The 19,599-nt window shown below is 41.7% G+C and overlaps 3 protein-coding genes across 3 annotated transcripts; 1 reads left to right on the top strand and 2 right to left on the bottom strand.

Moving 5' to 3' along the window:
• Positions 1 to 878: 878 nt before the first annotated feature.
• Positions 879 to 9,524, top strand: LOC129595402 (secretin receptor-like). The gene is made up of 9 exons (XM_055492402.1): positions 879 to 1,684; positions 2,146 to 2,206; positions 5,730 to 5,932; positions 6,082 to 6,176; positions 7,246 to 7,402; positions 7,580 to 7,800; positions 8,181 to 8,256; positions 8,313 to 8,567; positions 8,982 to 9,524. The coding sequence occupies exons 1-9, from the start codon at positions 1,490 to 1,492 to the stop codon at positions 9,315 to 9,317; spliced, it is 1,599 nt and encodes a 532-aa protein (XP_055348377.1). The 5' UTR covers positions 879 to 1,489; the 3' UTR covers positions 9,318 to 9,524.
• Positions 9,525 to 10,070: 546 nt separating this feature from the next.
• LOC129595429 (uncharacterized) lies at positions 10,071 to 11,795 on the bottom strand. The gene is made up of 4 exons (XM_055492437.1): positions 11,602 to 11,795; positions 11,336 to 11,494; positions 10,748 to 11,006; positions 10,071 to 10,655 (listed from the first exon to the last, which is right to left on the bottom strand). Exons 1-4 carry the CDS (start codon positions 11,688 to 11,690, stop codon positions 10,104 to 10,106), a joined length of 1,059 nt encoding a protein of 352 aa, XP_055348412.1. The 5' UTR covers positions 11,691 to 11,795; the 3' UTR covers positions 10,071 to 10,103.
• A 2,475-nt stretch (positions 11,796 to 14,270) lies between these two features.
• LOC129595425 (basic helix-loop-helix ARNT-like protein 2) lies at positions 14,271 to 17,515 on the bottom strand. The gene is made up of 3 exons (XM_055492430.1): positions 17,398 to 17,515; positions 15,789 to 16,140; positions 14,271 to 15,214 (listed from the first exon to the last, which is right to left on the bottom strand). The coding sequence occupies exons 1-3, from the start codon at positions 17,493 to 17,495 to the stop codon at positions 14,570 to 14,572; spliced, it is 1,095 nt and encodes a 364-aa protein (XP_055348405.1). The 5' UTR covers positions 17,496 to 17,515; the 3' UTR covers positions 14,271 to 14,569.
• Between the last annotated feature and the right edge of the window lie 2,084 nt (positions 17,516 to 19,599).

Below are 19,599 nucleotides of genomic sequence, written 5' to 3'. Positions count from 1 at the left end.
ACGACTTTAATATCCGCCTGAACAAACCTTTCCTTTTTGTCGTCTGGCGATAAAAGGCACCAATTATACAGAAACCGGCATAAACATTCTAGGCAGTCTACAATATAATACCGCCGAGCTAAGCTGTTTATTTTTCTTTGTATATTTTTATATCACTGGGAAATGTATCGATTACCCCGCCGGAAGTCCCGCATTCTCGATGATGCCATGTATCCACCCAACACACGGCCACTTATTCAATCAAGGTGGCCATCAAGGAGCCATTGGCAGCTGCGTTTGCGTCCCGCTAACTCCGGATACCCTTGATTACCATCATCACTCAGTTTCTTGGTAAAAAATGCTATCCCTGCGGTCTCCACTTGTACCTTCAAGGAAGACGAGAATTAAACGGGGCGTGGCTTTAGGGTACCGAGTAATTACTTACCTAAGGGATCGTATTGCGTTCGTTACACGACACCGATACTTCGGTCATTTTATTTGAACTTTACTATAAACATCTTGTGTAATAAATAAATACAAATAATAGCATCCAGCCAACCTTAACTGGATGTAGGTCAATTAGCCATACCACACGTTAATTTTCCTGAATTCTGTTTTACTTAATTAGCTTAAATTTCATTGCGCCTACCTGTTTCAGAATTATATTTAAAGTTTAATGCGATCTCGGAGAGAATCGCTCGTTTATTCAAAGAAAATTCCAAAGCCGATTTATGGATAATTGAAAGAAGTCGGAGGATTTTTAGGCTGAGTTGCGTAAATGTTTGATTGGATGCACGCGCGTTATCGCATTACACTATACCTGTGGAGTGCATCCACACAGCCGGCCATACACTCTGATTAAACTCGGCACCGGCTTACATGCCGGTTAGGCGTGCTATAAGCTGTGAATATGACGTGGCGCACATCCCACTGGATTCCCATTTTCCTCCCGATGATAGGGCTGCAGCACTTTTAATCTCCGCCGTACTCGAGACATCCTCCAGTCCCTGTGTTTCATAATCCCCAAATTACCCTGTTGCATTTAGGGCATCAGTTGTCGTTTAATACCCGGCTACACCGCACCACGTTGTATATATTACACTGGGACTTCTAAGCTATCTTGGTTGCCAACACTCTTATCGCACACACGGTCGTAGCACGACGCCGGGATTTGTTTATTTGTCGTTCTGTATTTAATCGTTTATTCATAGGCTCTCTCTGGTGATATGCGCGTCGTGTATACCGATTTGCCGACAATAATAATTGGGCAGAACAATTGACCGGCTGTGCGGTTATCGGTCTCTCTGCACTGTGTGTGTCAGTGAGTGTGCTGATTGTCTCGCCTATAGCGACACCGCGTCGTAAGATATACTTAGTATATTCCGGTATATTTTTCCGCTGTCGGGGCGCAGATGCGCCACAGATTTCTGGATTTTTTAATACGGGTTTGTTGTGGCGCCGGAAACACGCACCGGTAATTTTATGATCTCGCATAATTTTTGCCGCTGATATGACGATGAGCACGGGGAACGCCAGTAGTCCGACCAATGTCCAGGACAAGGGCCATCAAGAGGAGCTACTCTTGGCCAGAGCACAAGCCTGCGACGCGTCCAGCGCGTTTGACGATATTTATTTGGATTTTATCCGTCGTGGTGTCCTGCATTGTGAACATTTATGGGACGGCATCTCCTGCTGGCCACCCACGGTAATTTCTTGGCATCCGTTACGTAACATATTTCCTGCTTGTATCAGTTATTAATGCTGCAGATTCTAAGTTTTCTGCACCAAACTTTTTGAATTTATGAAACTTGTTATTTATTTCATTTTGACAAATCAAGTCAAGAATTGTTTATTCAAGTCCCTAATTAAGCTGTGAACTTCGGCACAAGCAAGCATATACGAGTATAACGTTTGATTTAGTTTGAGGCTTTGAGTGTAAAAGTGGTGGACAGTCATATTGATCTGCACAGAGGAAATCGATACGTATACGTACCGAGTACACACTTGCGTGGCTATTAAATATGCAGCGTATGCGAAAATTAATTATTAAATGTTTAATAAGTCTCGGGAGTATAATTATTCCTTATTACGAGTACAATACACAACACGCGTATATCATTGAAATACCTAACCTAATAGTGCACTTTGGTTTTATGCGCCGAAAAGCCGGCCAATGCAACGGCGTGGATTCGGTGTCCGGATTATTTCCACAATTTTGATCCTGCCGGTAAGTTCGTCATTTTAATTAAGTAATTTAGCCACAGTATTGCTTTAAACCACTATATCTATATCGGTAGAATTAAGCGGTAACTGACAGAGTTAACCACCACCGCTTTATTAAGTAGCGCACCTTAGCTATAAATTAACTGCATACTTTTGTAAAACTTTTAATGAATTACCGCTATTATTTTCTTTGTTGTCGACATACTCTATGCGTATGGTTGTAATCGGGGTATTAGTCACTAGAAGCATAAGCACACAATACATGGCGAATCAAAATGGTTCACTGCACCCCGGACAAGCGAATAACGATACTCTATAAGGTGTAAATATAAGGTATCTAAATTCGAAACTATCGCAGGAAAACAAAAAAGAAAAGGTACATGTTTATAGTCAATTATAGATATCAAAATAGCGCTGATTATGACACACTTATTGTCAGCAACTAATCTGTATTCAGCTGTTGATTACACTTCACCGCACCGCTGGTGCGCTGGGGCAGTTTTCAGCATGGGTGTATTAACGATAAGAAGACGAAACGCATTGACCATACTTCTATATATTGTACACCGTCACGTATATATGGCCAATGCGTTTCGTCTTAATTAAATTTTAATTTTGTTTTGTCGTACTTACGTAATCCGTGCCATTGGGGGGCTTTAAAATTTATGAATGCCAATGCAGAAATCATCTAATCATTATAAATGTCTAATTTACATAGATATCTCGAAAACGCCAATTCGGTCCGTTTAAATTTGAGCAATATATTTGTGTGTAGAAAATAACTTTTCTCTTAACCCTAACGGAGATTTTGCTCATGCGGGATATTATTAATTAAGCATTGATATTTTTTGTGGGAAATCTGTTATAATTAAAGAGCGACTAAAGTAACGAAAACTTCTAGTAACGAAATTTTTTAGTAAATATTTGTATATAAACGAGCAGCGTATCTGTGTAGTTAAGTATTATCAAGGATCTTGGTATTATGTTAAATCTATAATAAAAAACAGCCGCATTGAATGTTGATAATCTTCTAACAGTTTCACTGCTGCATATAATTAACTGTTCATGCATGAGTGCATGTAGTCAAATCCACCATAAATATTGCCTGAATTTCTAGTTGAATAAGTGCCTCTTTATTTCCCATCCCGCGCTGTTTCGCTGCAGAAACACGCGGAAACACATAAAGGCAGTCAAAAGTACTCGTTCATGCTGGAACAAATTACTTTGTACTACAGAAAAAACCCTCTCGTGCCCATTGCTAAAACGTTGTTCATTCAGTAGCCCATAAAAAAAACTGTCGTACACTTCCCGCCAATCAATTCAACAGCATCCATATAAACGCGGGAAAAGTGAGCCTTAATGTCCAGCATCGACCAGCTGATGCACATTAATTATGAATAACCCGCATGTACAATACACATATACGGTGAATGTGTGTGCCGGTATTGCGCTGTATATGGGACGAGGGAGATTCGAGCACTCTTTTCCCGGCTCGCAAAGACCGGAAACTTGTAATGCACACAGGGACAAACCAAGCAGACGATAATAATATGAATTAGCTGTTTTTGGGATATAAAAACGTAGCTTCGTCTTTCAGCTGCGTAATCATCACCCGGCATTCTCCCGGGACATTTAGACAACAGCAACACTGGCCTCATGATCGCTCTTCCATACGGTTAATCAACGATATCGCTGCTTGTCGGGTTGTGTTTGGCTCAGAATGCGGATATTACACGCGGGATACGCGCGCGCATTGCTTCCGCGAGATGACAAATTTGCATAGAGATAATAGGCTGACGGTAATGACCTTTATCAATCAATGGATGCGCTATCGTTTCAAACGGTAGATATGGATCTTAACAGATTGAATTCGCTCGTGAAATGGCTTCCATCATTGTACATGTCGTTTACAACTAATAAAATTCACTTTTCGTTTTAGGCATGTAGTCCGAGTGTTTCTAAACTGAATGTGTTAAACAGGCTTGCGCTAATTTCGTTTTCGTATTAACGTCCAATAAGTTTTAAACGAACGCTCTAAAATTAATTTAAGTTTAGAGTTTAGTTACTGGGTTTCGATTTTTAAATTTTGACAGAAAACACTAATCCGGAGCAAAAATAAGTACCGAAGCCTTATAATCTTAAAATACAAAATTGTGTTGCTTTATTGCATATACCATGTATTATGATATAGTATACCATGTACGTAGTATACGCGAATGCAATTTCTGCCCAAACAAAATAAATAAAATACCTAACTGCAAAAGATAAAAATGCAAAAAGGTTGCGTTTAAATAATTTGAAAATTTTATATATTAAAGTATATATATATTCAGAAGCTGCAAGTTTGCAATGCTAACCGCTTTTATTGTAATAAAAGCAATACCTGAGACTGTAGTCTACGATATATCACAGTATCCTTGAACCGTTTATTCCTGTCTCATTATTCTCGCAGTTCGTGATAACACCATCCAAAATTTTCACAACGTTCACGAGAACCTAATCATTCACACCGTATAATCATCCCAAACATGGGATACGGAAGAAAGCAATGAAGGACACAGAAAGGGCAAACCAGCCAACAAAGCCGGCCTAGTCTCCGGCGCGGCCACAAGGCAGTGCAAATATCTATCGCATGTCAACGATTATTCCCGCGCGTCTACTGAGTAGGAAGGGGAAGGCCATTCGTGATTACCCGCACACAATCGGCATACGTGGGAACCGTATGCTGCATCGTCTCCACAGTTCATTTAAACCCCGGGAATTACACTCGGGTCTAGGTTGCGACGATGGCGAACGCAGCAACCAAATACCAGCCATTTAATCCATCCCAGTGTTGACGCTAATGGCCCGGTCATAATAATAAATCTCATCCGCGATGCAACACTCGGCCCGTGTGCGCACCAGCTGACAACAAGGCAAAGGGTGGGAAAAGGGCAGCGCGCTCATATATATGATTACAAATTACTCCCAACACCTGCACTTACCCTGGGAATTGCATTCCGCCTGCCGATGAGGCGGAGAGTGCACTCTTAAAGATGAGAGAAAAAGCTCAGCAAAAAATCCCAACAAACTTAGTTAAATGCTTCGGCTCTGTAATCACGATGGGATGGATCACCAAAGCAGAAAGACTTTGCACCTTAAATACTGGCGAGGTGCACAATAAAGTCGTCCATAACTGAGGCCCTATAGTTATATGCAAATTTTACCAGTACTTATTAAGGATAGCTGTATAGTAGTACACATATACTTAAGTATACGTTATTGCTTTTTCCACAATCGGGACGGCAAACCCGGGGTACACATCTTTGAATTACAATAAAAAAGTACGAGTATAGCCGATAGTACAAAATGAATGCAAATAGCCGCATTTGTGTGTATACGTATATAGTTAAACTTTAATAGTTAACGTTTTATTAGACTATAGTTAACGTTAATTTTTGCTGGTACATTACAGTTAGCTTTTTTATCCAGTCAACGTTGACTTCGTTAATTACTTATTAATTAGCTTTTTTTATTAACTGGTACAGAATTTGCATCCCGGAATTGCACAAGCATCGGTACGTGGTGGATGCGACCGGATGGCCGCCAGTGGGCGGATTATGGCCCCTGCAAAAAGCCCCTGAATATGACGATGCCCGCGAGGGAACCGGATGAGTGTGAACTGAGTTTAAACGCAACACTGGGATACAACACATCGACGTGGACCCCAGAAAGGCACGCCCTGTACACTGTAGGTCAAACACGGCAATTCTCTCCGTATGGCGCATGCCCCACTATATAAATTGTCGCTACCAAATGTGACGTACGCGGAAGAACATCACATTCCGCTCGCGATATGTAATTTTTTTAAATTTTAAATGCGACAGTGTGCGGTTGCAGATTATGGCTCCCTATATGAGCACATTGTCAGTGATCGGCTATTCCGTGTCCCTCGTTTCCCTGGTACTCGCCATTTCTATACTCATCTCCGTCAAGTAAGTATTTTATAGTTTCTGCTGACCGGCAAATTGCTGTCATGGTGAATATTGTAGCGATAGTATTTGTACGAACGATAAGACCGCCCAGTTACGATTCATTCCATCGCGTTATGAATTTGTGTCCACTTTACCGGCTAGTTTCCTTTCTCATGAATTTCTAGAATTCAGTCTTGACACTCGCTTGCTACAGCTTGCATCTACTTGATTGTTCCTCTTGTTGAAACTCTTGCTTACAATCGTGGTAAAGGCCTTTACCACGATTAAACGGCTGTTGGTGTGAAAGGTGGCACGACCGGCAACGATGCTGGCCGAGGACGCTCTTACAGATGTAACGCAATTACACAGGTGGCTCCGACTGGGATGACGCTAGTTCATCCCAAGCGGTCAAACGCAACAACGTAACTCAAGGCATGTTTAATGACAAGGGAATCAAGAACGCAGCAAGGTTGTAAGCAAGAGTTTCAACAAGAGGAACAATCAAGTAGATGCAAGCTGTAGCAAGCGAGTGTCAAGACTGAATTCTAGAAATTCATGAGAAAGGAAACTAGCCGGTAAAGTGGACACAAATTCATAACGCGATGGAATGAATCATAACTGGGCGGTCTTATCGTTCGTACAAATTCTATCGCTACAATATGCTGATTGTGAGCAAGATACCTATGGTATTTTGTGTGTGTTAGTGCGCACTACTGCGCATCTCACAAAATATAATGCAGTAAAGAGCATCGGTTTCTTCACTAAACGTAACTTTGGTGCATTTTAATAATTATTACTTATCATCGAACAAGGAAAATAGACGAAATAAGAAAATATGCAATATGTACGTATTTAAGGTCAGCATGTACAGATAATCAGATATGTATGCCAGTTAAAAATCCAGTAAAAAAATTGACGATGACTTACTGTGTGGCGAATATCATAACACTGTTAGCAGAGGTTCGCATATGCAGCATTTACTACAACGTAGTACAATACTGATAAGCACCGCTGGCTCTAGAAGATTATAGCACGGTAGTTACAACTCAAAGCGCACAGCCAATTAAAAATTGTTTTGTCTTACCATTAGGCGCCTGTATTGTCCGCGTAACACATTGCATATCAATCTCTTCGTCGCCTTCGCCATCCACGCCCTGGCCACAATCAGCAGTCGCAACCCTATCTTGGATGACTACGAAGGAGGTCACGCGGTACACCACACTGACGTCGCCAACATGCAAGCAAACGTAGGTGGCTCAACTTGTCACAATACGGTTTTTCCGTATCGTGTTTCATCCAGTTATTTCTTAAAGTTCGGTATACCGTACTGATCAGCCACGTACTTGTAACGTGTTGGCCTTTGCGTAGCTGTAACTGTTGCACAAGTACGACGTAGCTTTATTAACAGCTGTGACCGTTGGCAGGACATCGCTTGCCGTTGGCAGACAGCCTTTTTCCATTACGCCATTATGGCCAATTATTTCTGGATTTTCATCGAGGGTTTATACTTGAATAACGTGATATCCTTCAGCGTCTTCACCGACCACTCTAAAATGATCTGGTTCCATATTGCCGGCGGTTGGCTGCCGCCAGTGTTTTTTGTCGGATTGTGGGCAGGGCTGCGTCTCGAATACGATAACTGCTTGTAAGTAAGCAAGTGTACATTTTACATACTAAGTACAGATTTTTCAACAGTAGCGGATTCAGCTTTTTTGCTTTTTTTCTGCCAAAAATATTTTATTTTATTGATTGCACAATTTTTGCGATTCGCATTTCTCAACGGCTTCAATGTCGGTGGATTCGCTTACGTCGACCCATCTTTATCAACTGTGATGTTTTTGAAAGTTTTGAAAGTTTCTGTAATATGGTTACAACTTCCAGGTTACAACAACATTTATGTGCAAGTGTTCATAATGCGAACTGATTTACACAAATATTAATTACAGTACAAAAGTTTTTCGTCAGGCTACCATTATCCGGATGAATAAAGGTGATATTCTGCTAATTTTCATTTTTTTGCCTTAGCTGTTGGAAAGTAAACAACGCGCGATATTCCGGATTATTCTGGATATTACGCGGTCCAATAACAGCAACAATTATAGTAAGCCTATCAAATTTGATTTTTATTTATTATTTTAAGCGATATACCCTTCGTAGATGAACTTCATATTTTTTATCAATATCACGCGGTTGATATTCATTAAATTCCGCACCCAAACAACGCTCAGGGAGCAGCAGGCCAATACAGCATCCGGACGGCTAAAGTATCGCCGATTGGCCAAATCAACGCTGGTTTTGTTGGCCGTTTACGGGATACACTTTTTTATTTTATTGGTGATTGAAGAAGTTAATATGAATATCTACTTGGATGTGGTGCTTCTGATGATCGATCTGGCCTTCACGTCATCCCAGGTCATAAATACGCTACATCTTATAAATATTTACATTGATCAGTGGAGTACTTATTAAAAATTTGATACTGTTAATACCTTGATAAGGTGCATGAGCAAATGTTTTGCATATTATTATGTCAAATGTCAGGACGCATTGTCCCCAATCACCACAACAGCACTATCTTTCTTTACTTTAAGAAATATTTTACAAATTTTATGCCATACACTATACGACATGCAATATACAATATTTATTAAACATACTAATAATAATTATGGCATAAATATATAAAACCGTACTATTAAACTAGGCTGCTTTTGACTAGTAATTTGGTTACCTAATACCTGCATGTACATACATGTATAAACTTGTCCCTTGGATATTAACCGCGTTTAAATACTACATTTTGCATACACGTTCATAATTTTGCAGGGCTTTATCGCGGCGCTATTACTGTGTTTCGCCAACGCTGACGTGCGGTCTGAGGTGTGCCGTATGCGGTTGTACCTGTCCAATTCGCCGCTGGGCCGCACCGGTAGTCGTCTTTCCGAGCGAATCCGGCGCATCTCCGAGATGGAGCGCACCTCCGAGTCCCTTAAGATGCACTCGACGCTGCCGGCGCGCAAAGTCCATCGTAACGGTCCGTACGCGGCGATGACCAAAACGCAGACGTTATCCATACCCACGACACAGCCCCAACCGGCATCCTGTGAATCTCTTTATCTCCAAACCGCGGACAATTCCGACGAGGAAAATACCGCTAAATAAACTACATACATGGTGCGCAGATTTTTTATGGACATGTGTTAGTACCCTTGGAGGTACAGTTATAGAATATATGTGGCATCTGCTTGCTGCTGTATTGTTTTTTCTAAGCCAATATGGGCGTGTTCCGCAGAAATGGTTATATTTTTTCCGTGTTACTCTGGAACTAAGCACAGAATTGTCAGAATTATTATACGAATATAAAAACAAAATTAATGCTATACAGACTGTACAGTTCGAGTTACTCGCAAGTATTTAAGAGTAACAAGATAACAAGAGACCATAGAACTCTAGCTCGATGAAACCAAAAGTCAGTTGCACAAAATCAGTTGACTAAAATAACCTGATGATAAAGGTTCGGAAATTTTTTTTTGTATTATAGAGCATAGGTCATCTTTGTTACTCGTATGTCTTATCCTTTCCGGTGGCATTAAATAATTAAGTGTCACCAAACACATTAATGATAAATTATGATGCGAAAGTTTCACCAGTGGTTTGTAATCATGAAATAATTTCTGAAACGTCGAACTTTGTTTTGCGATATGGTAATTTTATCGCGGTCACAGCTTTCTTCCGTTTTGATTCCATTTTCTCCATTTTTGTGAAAACATTTGCTTCAACGTTGAAAGCCGGACACAGTTCTGGCAAAAACAAATGAGAAAAACAGTTATACTATCCACTGATGAAAAACAATACATTCTCCATCATATTTTTAATGGTTTGTTAAGTATTCTTGCTTGACTGTCTACATAAAACACTACCACAAATTGCAATAAAAAAAAACAGCGTTTAATCTTTCATTTCGTTATGAAATTCGAACGCTTCCGGCGCTGAAATACCCTTATTTCCGGCTGTGTTAAACGTCACACTTTTAGCGCTTTTTAGCGTTGATGACTCTGCACTCTTCGTTACCGTGATTATCCTGGTTAAAGTTTGGTGCGCTTGCCGTGCAGGATGGCTTATTGTTTTGCATAAAGCTCTACACTGCTTGCGAAACGTCAAACTGGCTGAATAATATACGAGAAAGGTCACCGAATAGTTGCTCCACTGGACGATGTATACGATTGGTCGGGCCCGGCTTTCTTGTTCATACGTCATTGGATAAGAGCAGTATGGAGGACGACTGGCTATTTTCAGACACGACAGCAGGACATAGGGCAACTGTGTCACCATGTACAGCAGTAGACTGCCGAGGACCGTGGCATTCGCAGTGCGTGTGCCGCAAGTCTTGCTGCGCTTAATGACGGATTTTCGAAAGGCTGTTCGGTGTCGCCACAAGACCACAATTAGAGAAATGTCCAGTATCAGCATTGTCAGCCATTTAGCGTACCACATTCCCATCTGCAAAATACAGTTTTAATCCATATTATCTAACTGATTTGTCATCGTGCAGCTGTTTATTACGAAAGTACCGAGTATTGTGCAGTGATTACCTCGGCGTCTTCTTGCAGCTGGTACCAGGTTTTCAAAGGTGGTGGTAAGTCGTCTTGCAGTATCAGCGTCCGGTTCCCAGAAATGTAATAGTAGTAGTAGGTGCACAAATTGGATACGGAAAACATTATCGACAAACTTAAAATAGCGCACTCTTTCAGGATGGCACGTCGCCATGTTGCTGTAACGGTTCTGGTCAATGCATTGGATAAAGGTCGTAACGCAACTAATAACCGTTCAACGGCAAATATTATCAGCGTCCTGAAGTTAAAAGAGAAAATTTCAAGATCATGAGCACGGCTAGTCCAACCAAGTAAAATTATAAGAGAAACAGAAAATTTTTCTAATTTGTCAACGTTTTTATACGGTCACTAGCAAAGATTATCTGAAAGAGCAGTAACAAGTGCGCCACCAGTACTTGAGCATGCAAGAAAACCTAAACCGAAACCTATCAATACCAGGTAGCAAGGAGTAGGTACATCAACATTCAGCGGTCTTTCAATAAACTTTTCTTTAAAAAACTTTTCAAAGCACAAGCATATACTGCATACATGCCTCCGAAAATGTGGAAAACTGGAAACCATACTTACCAGTCTGCGAACTGCGTAGCAGTCTCATTTAAAAACGCTGCGAAGCCTTTATACGCTGTGTAAAAGTTTGCGTAAGAATCATTGGCCTGATCCGAGCCGTTCTCAACATTCGCACCAAAGCTTACGGTTGCTGTTATATAATCCGGCAATATTGACCAGCTGCGGAATGAAAGCGTATTAGAAAAGCATAATAATTACCATATATTACTCGTCATGTATCCTTTCAACAGGTATAACTGTAACACAAAATAATGCAGTACGCTTACAGAATGCAAAGATTTCCCAATGCCGAGCACACCATGTAAACCGTTGTCGATGATTTGCGGCTTTCCGAATCATGCAATCGTGCAGCCATGATCAACGGGCTACCTGCCGTGCAACAGGCCAACAACACTGGATAGCACACAAAATACACATACAGACTGGGATTGTTCGTCGCCGTTGTACCCGAATCCGTTAAATTGGCATCCAGGCCCAAAGCTACATTCCAGGAGCACTCGTTGAAAGAAGCCGTAATGTTTGCAGTCATTGCGTTGCTCACTATACGTAATGTGATTTCTTCTTCCCATCAAGCGAGCGAACAATATATAAGTACGCCGGTTTCCGAAGTTGGGGGACTGCATGTACAATACACTGTATGTACTTTGCAACTGTATAATACATTCACGTGTTGACCACAGTAACAATCGTGGCAAATGGAATACTGGAAAAAGCTTGGAGGTATGCACTACACAACGTGTGGAGGTATGCACTACTACTAATTAGTACTGTCAAAAAGTTTCTTTTCTTTGGTTTACAGGCAAAATTCATGCAAAGTTACAGGCCAAGCATAGATAATATCAGTTAACGGCACTTCCATTCACTTAACTGTTATTTAATTCACTTAACTGTTCTTTCTTCTGTGGAACGTATTGCATTCATAACTTGTGAAAATCAGCTGCCGGCACATAAATGTCAAGGTACGGTTACAATTGTGCCCACGATATTGGTGCCCAACCGTCATACGTTCTTATTCATTACGTTTGTCACTATGTCATTATCTAGAATTAATCATTAGACTCATGACTACCTGTCTAAAAATATTAGCGTTAGTGTATGGGGTTACTGGGATCCGCACTTCGACTGCAACTACACTGTCTCGCGGATCTTTGGAATGTCCTTGACCATCAAAAGGAATGATGCGGAGGAAAACGGAAAGTGGCAAAAATCGCATAGCCACGTTGTACGGGATAGCGTAAAGGGTATTCAGTACAGTCTGTATTCTTTTTTCTTGAAGGGGGAAAATCAGCCAGTAACCGTGAAAAAATGTAGTAAAATAACAAATGTAACATTAACTTACTTCCAGTGTCAAGAAATGCGAGTTATCGATAAGGTTGACTGAAGGTTAACATGCACATCGCAGTATCCGCAAAACGCATTGTACAGAGAAAATATGACATTAACTTAAAGTGCATCTGTGAACAATGCAGTTTTATTTATTCTTACCGTATTTTATCAATCTGCTGTTGCGAAATTCATTTATGATATCGCGAAAGCATTCCAGGAAAGGATTTGTTTGTATTCTCAAAAGTGTGGGGATTTTCTCAATAAGAGCAGTGTATATCGGTTCCGAGTGGAGACTCGCAGCAGGGTTACGGGACTTACGGCTAACAACATAATTTACAGAACACGGTGCTAATAGAAATCGAGTTTATAATCAGCTACCGTTTCACTTTAGTAAATCACCTTTATAAAAAGCGTGAACCAGCGGCAGTTTCCCTTAACGTCTCCATAGGTTATCAGCCGACATGTTGTAAAAATTCACCGTAACAACTGGCAGAGGAGAATACAGATGGAAAACACATAAATTTATTGATGTATTATAACTAAATACATATTATGTCTATATGACGATCGTGAGTACATTTGTACTACTTCCTAGGTACATCAATGTAAGTACTACTTTATGCTACTTCCTAGGTCGGCTTTGCAGTCCTTTCACGGTCGTTTCTTACGATTAATACAAAGGCAAATGCTTACAGAAGAAGCAGTAAGCAGCCGAATCAAGTGTTTTGCATCTTTTAACTTTTAATTTTGATAATTTGATAATTTTGGACAAATATCACTGTTTGCTGGCAAATTTTTTGGCCAGTGACAAGACTTTGAGAATGCTATTTTATAGACTTCCATTCTTTGTTAGCTATGCCCACGCAGTATTTATTCGCAAGCATTGGGTGTCAAACGTGAAGTAACCGACACTCATGGCGCGGTCATATCGGTTGATACGACCGTGTCCGGCCACTAGACACATGGGATTTCATTGCGAAATGTAAAAGCCAAAAAAATTGGTTATTAAAGGTTCTTGCCGGACCGTATACAAATAAAGAAAGCGCACTGAGATCTTCATTATTGCTGGGGTGAGCCTCGTGTTCACGTGATTAATTGACATCGACAAAATGAAAGCAGATTTTTTTGTCATTGAATTGCTTAACATTTTTAACTCAAAGCATTCAGTAATTTCCATTATGCTTAAATCTCAAGGCTTAACAATATTATTACTAAATCATTTACATACGTACGGAGTCTTGCCTGTAGCGGAAATCTCGAAGACGTTCGAGACAATGGCGGACTAAACCGCCTTCACTGTTCTGTTAACACAGGTAACCATATTTGAATTGTTGATCAATATCAATATTCTTAGCAGTGATCCAATAATCCCGGAAGCAAGTTGTATAAGGAATAAACCCTTAACTATACACCTCGCATGAAGTACTGGATCACTGTTAGCGTCAGCGACCGCCCAACACACAAAAAATTTATCAAAAAGCGTATGTGCCCTTTACAGACGTGATCTTTATTAAAGGTGCCCAGATTTTATACGGGAAAACCAAAACAAAAGGGAAGCAGTCGGCTTATTAGCGTTAACTGTGCCTCCCTTGTCAGCGTCTGTTGGAGCAATACAAACTACAAAGAGCTGAATCGGTATTTGACATGCTCTGAAAGCTGTTATGTCCACATTCACGAGTACAGCAAACCAAGTAGGCAAGTATCATTCTAATTAACTCAATTTCTCTATTCGTACAATAGATAACAATATTCGTACAATCTGGGGCAAACTCCCCAATTCACAGAATTATCAAAAAATAGCTTTCAAAAAAACAACATAGAGATTTCCTGGTTTTGGTATGCACACACATAAAGAGAGCTCCAGCGGTGAAATTGGTCCTTCTGGCCACGAACGCCGGACACCAACCATTAATACTGCATTGTACATGAGACATCGATGCCCTCCACTGCATTGTCAAAGTGCCTCCTGACGGCGCGCCAAATTCCGACCACCCTCACGCACTGTCCATGGCGCCCGACGAACCGCATCGGGATCATGGCCTCTTCGGCATGAGTCAGCACCCAGCGGTGTCCTTTGGCTACCTGGTCGACATCTAGCGGATGACAATACTGATACACCGACGTGCCCATGCACGCTTCTGTCGTATAGCCCAGCCATTGCGGCAGACTGTCATCCATGTGGAGAAAGCGACCATGCGGTGACAGACGACACACGGATGTCGTGGCGCTGCTGTCGGTAGCCTTCTGTATCACACCGACGACAACGAGCACTTGATGGTCGGGCTGATTGGAGGGCATTCGAAAGGCATGAGCAATTTCCGAATAATGCTTGAGTAATCCGTGACACATGACGGCCAGGTAGCTCTTGTGGGTTTTAATGTCGAATTTGGCCAGACCGTGATCGAGAAGAGTGCGGGTTTTTAAGCGACAGAGAAAGGCTACGGGTTTCGGAGAAGGATTCTCGGGATGATGGGATATATGGAATTGCTGGTGAAGAATGGGGATGTCGTCCGGGTGGACGGTGTAGGCGATGGGGAGATTATGCGTTTCAGCCTGCATTCAACAGACATTTTCACTTTTCAGATACATGCAATAAACGCCATTTACAATTTACGACGCAGTGATAGCGCGCTCCCAAAGGCTGTCCGCTGTATATCCCGTATTCAGTTTCTTACGTAACGAGTGAATCGGTTCTAAGCTGACTTGTCGCCTGCATACAAAGATAACAAAGCCGCTTTTTTATAGTACGTATGTTGCGTAGTCTTTACTTCTTAAAATTCTACGTTTTATACAGATGCAACTGTACTTAGAGAAAACCGTTTTTTTGACTTAAGCACGTTCATAAAACTAGCTAGCTGGGACGAATTTAATAGCTGGGACAAACCAGTTCGGGAGTTCTGGGAGATAGGATACCATTTCGTCATTAAACAGATTCACAGTACGAGTTCTGTTCTTCCTGCTAACGTAAGTATTACTGTACATTGGCGCTTCGCTTCCGCACTGGATTACAAATGCTCAGTGAATGGTTAACAGAAACACCAATGCCAAACCAATTTCGCTTCGGTGGCGTTATGAGCGCTTATGGCAAACAGTCTGCTTAGTGTTTACTGCTGGATGATAACCGTACTTGGGTGATTTCCAGCGCACCGGCTGCCGACGGTGACATGTAGAGAAATGTGTCATTCAGTCCGTCAATAACAAAGGTCAGATAATCCTCGGCTTCCATGAGGATTCGCGCGAATTCCTCCATGTGATCCGTCAGGATGGTGTCAGGCATCGGCTGTAGTGCACCGGTGGCCGGGGGCGTTGATTTCAGTGTCATATTGCGCACATGGTGTACGCTGAGGCGTAGTATAGATAGCTTGTCCAGCTTCTTGGACTGATACAGTCCATCGCGTTTCGGCAGGAGTGTGGCCAGTTCGTAGATGAAGGAGTTAAGTTTATTACGACGGCGTTTCTCTATCTCGCTGTGGCTGATTCTGTACAGCAAAGAAAGGTTTTTACGTCTTAGCATAATTCGAAGCAAGTAAAATAAACTGTAAAAATAAACTGTATAAAGTGCAGCGCAAAGTACATCACAGTGAAAGGTTAAGGTGGATCGAAACCGCGTTACCGATTTGCATGCGTTACTGAGGCAGTTAATTTACTGCCTGCAGTATGACCGTATTAAAACTACCTAAGTAATCCGAGCATTGCGTAGGAATTATGTTGCGTAAGAAGACTGCAAATTTCCAACATGATCACGGTGCGTGCTTGCAGTGCCTGTACACGCACTGCGTGTATCGGTAATATAAATATTGTAACGGTAAAGTGAACTATGAACGCAACCGATGGGATTAATGTCAGAGCCAGTTAGAGGATATTGAAGGTACTGCTGTCATTATTTGAAATTTTTCCCTGCTAAAGACATTGATTTACATTAACTTTGGCGACATTTAGAAAGATTTCTGGAAATTATCCGGGACGCCACCGATATGATATGCTCTGATATTAATAATGTAGGTAGTTGAACAGCTGCCTTCTCTTCAGCTCTTGTTAAACACAAATAATAGCGATATGGAAATCAAATCGCTATTACAAAAGAAAAGGAGGGCTGAACCCAAAAGGTGATCGCACAATAATCATTGTAGGTGACTCATAGTTTACACCACATGTTTACACGGTGCCTGTTCACCACAAACAAACAATATCATCGTAATCTGCGTAATAAATCATTGCTTCTTGGATTTTGCTCGTCCATTGCCACTATACATATTTACAAGATAACATCTGAATGCAGTGTGTTCTAGATGAAAACAGTTACTTTTATAATTTATGAAATTAGATGGAAGTTTTATTTAATTTCTTAAAATATGATTTGAATTTTATCTGGAAATGTCGTTTATCTCTTTTCACTTCCGCGTATCAGAACGTTAACCTCTCATTTACCGTTGCAGTTAACTTATTGACATCCGTATTTTGCAGAAAAATTGATGTAAGCAATATTTAAGTTTTGTTTTCGGTTTAATATTATTATAGTGAAACCGTATCGCACAAGTACTTACCTATCTATACTTGATATTAAAGGTTATACCTTTCCAAGAAAATTTTCAAGAAAGTTTTCCAGTTGAATTATGTGGAATGTCAAAGTATCTGTGGACGGAATACGAACATGACATGCAGAAGGGGCGAGTAAAATTTAAAGAATTAATTAAAAATGATACCCGACTTAACAAATTTGTTATGTGTTCGCTCACCTACCGAGCTGATCGCTTGGTCTCAACAGCAGGGTATTCATGCGACTGCGCTGAGGTGGATGCCGGTGTCCGACAGCGGGCGCCAGCCGTGACAGCATCCTCAGTCGGCGTCTGGTAATGTCCCTTCTTGCCCGTTGGATGGCGTTGACGGGGACGCTGATGTGCAGTAGAGGAAGCGGATTTTTCAACGGTAGCACCACGTACACCGGCGGCGGCACTACCGGCTGCAGCTTCCTTGTTGGTTTCTTGATCGGCGCTCCGTGGGGTTGAATACATTAGCACACAATCCAATCATAACATCACAATATCCCGTTATATAGTATCAACATCACAACACCGAAAAATCATGTCAGTTTCGCGTCAAGATCACGCTGGATTTTTATATATACATGGAGCGACGCTGCACCACACTGCGGTCGCGCGCCGGCATTTTTCTAGAAAGTGATAGAGAGCAGCTGCATCCTTCCTTGGAGCATTTGTCTTACATTGGGAGGGATGTGGTGTTACAACAGGCAGGCAGAAGCGCCGGCTCTGCACGGCCTGGCAATCGATTGTTCAACGCAACACGTTCAGGAGCCGACCCCTCCAAACAGGAAGGACCACTGGGAATCAGGTTAATATGCTCATCTGACATCAACAACAGATTACCTATTGCCGATTAATTACACCTTGCAAGACGCACCAAGCCATGAAGTGATGGATGCCTGCTAAACGGTACGGCTCTGCCAGCGCACGCCGGCTGCCAGGACGTTCTCCTGCTCTAACATATTCACTGCGACCCGGCTTATCTTCCCCTGCACGCATCTTGCACAAAATTCAATAAGTCGCATATCAGATTAAATCACACAGGGACCGTACATACACAGCGTTAAAATGATCGCCTACATATTTTACATGACCCGGTCTGACAATTACATGATACCCATGCCTGTCTGCTTTGTGGTGGGCCGGAGATAAATCAAATATCTTGTGCCGGTTAATGCTTTCCTAATTTGAATCCCGGATCTGCAATTTGTTGCCTTTTCAGCCATGCATGAAGAAATCCGGTGCGCAGTGAAATATTGCGGCACACCTTCGATATTTATATGCGATATTGAACAGAGTGATGCGTATATTTCGAGTCAATTATAAAGAGCAATTTTTCTTTTACTCCGCAGTAAAGGAATTTACATAATGATAAAAATTTTAATTGCATTCTGGTAAGAAACTTTCGGTTGCAGAAATTCGTGTATGGCAAGCCGATCCAAAAATATATTAATCCACAAAGCCCAGATTTGACACCGGTTTAACTGCGTTACTACATCTGCAGCTGCAAAAGTCCGTGACCTTTAATTCCCATACAACTGAGCATGGAAACGCATTTTTTGATAGTTTTACTTATCTTGACTGCAAAACACTTTACTGTAAAGAAATCCGATATTTTGACGGTGACCTTTAGAACAGGAAGGCCCGTTCCCCGGGTATCCACCATTACAAACATTTATCCATGTTTTGCCGGTGGTGGTATTTGGCAGTTGGGGGATGAAACGGATATCTCCTTCGGATGTTGCAGCGCATACGTACGTGGCGGGAACGCGCGCGATCACAGCGATTGCGTTTTCTGGAACATCTCGCGTCATTTTTCACCTCCACACCTCCGCACAGCCATCTGCTAAACGGTCCACGTCACAATCCACCACATTCCCCGACTACAATCGGCGCATGAATGGCAGCCAGTGTCCTGACTCACATATTGTTGATAAACAATAATAATCAGGCTGCTCAATCAATCAAATGATTATGACACCGCGCGCGCTGCCTGCACCGCGGTGTATGTACGCTCTAATGATGACCTATAGGTCTCTTCTCTCCCCGGCTAAACAGCTTGTTAATCATGGGGCTGGATAGCTAGTGTTTATCGGCGCGCGTCATTGTGGAGCCGGGCCCGTTCACCGAGAATTTGTAATAATCGGGAAATTGCCCAACTGGCACTGTACGGAAGCTTCCAGAAGCACGACCGGCATTCTGGAAAATTGCTGACCGGCATGTTTTGCACAGGCGCAGTCGCTTTTACTGCGATTTTCTCAAGTCACGCCATTCGCGTTGGCAACAAAGAAAAGCATGTTCATGTTACTTATGAACTTTTGGTAGTATGTCTGTACTCTCGGTAGCTCCACTACCTTTGCGTATTGTATTCTTAAACACCTTTTTGTACACATTATA

The sequence above is a fragment of the Paramacrobiotus metropolitanus genome, unplaced genomic scaffold, assembly GCF_019649055.1.
Source record: "Paramacrobiotus metropolitanus isolate TYO unplaced genomic scaffold, Prichtersi_v1.0 Parri_scaffold0000077, whole genome shotgun sequence".
Taxonomy (NCBI): domain Eukaryota; kingdom Metazoa; phylum Tardigrada; class Eutardigrada; order Parachela; family Macrobiotidae; genus Paramacrobiotus; species Paramacrobiotus metropolitanus.
The sequence above is the reverse complement of the archived record's forward strand: the minus strand, read 5'-3'. Positions and strand labels throughout refer to the sequence as shown.

Coding starts and splice junctions, on each gene's coding strand:
- LOC129595402 (XM_055492402.1), top strand. CDS start 1,490: ATGACGATGAGCACGGGGAACGCCAGTAGTCCGACCAATGTCCAGGAC. Junction 6,177..7,245: donor TCTATACTCATCTCCGTCAA/GTAAGTATTTTA, acceptor TCTTACCATTAG/GCGCCTGTATTGTCCGCGTA. Junction 8,568..8,981: donor TGGCCTTCACGTCATCCCAG/GTCATAAATACG, acceptor ATAATTTTGCAG/GGCTTTATCGCGGCGCTATT.
- LOC129595429 (XM_055492437.1), bottom strand. CDS start 11,690: ATGGCTGCACGATTGCATGATTCGGAAAGCCGCAAATCATCGACAACG. Junction 11,495..11,601: donor TTGGGAAATCTTTGCATTCT/GTAAGCGTACTG, acceptor TTCATTCCGCAG/CTGGTCAATATTGCCGGATT. Junction 11,007..11,335: donor GCTACGCAGTTCGCAGACTG/GTAAGTATGGTT, acceptor TTTTAACTTCAG/GACGCTGATAATATTTGCCG.
- LOC129595425 (XM_055492430.1), bottom strand. CDS start 17,495: ATGCTGTCACGGCTGGCGCCCGCTGTCGGACACCGGCATCCACCTCAG. Junction 16,141..17,397: donor CCAAGCGATCAGCTCGGTAG/GTGAGCGAACAC, acceptor TTTGCTGTACAG/AATCAGCCACAGCGAGATAG. Junction 15,215..15,788: donor GTGCGCTGGAAATCACCCAA/GTACGGTTATCA, acceptor TGTTGAATGCAG/GCTGAAACGCATAATCTCCC.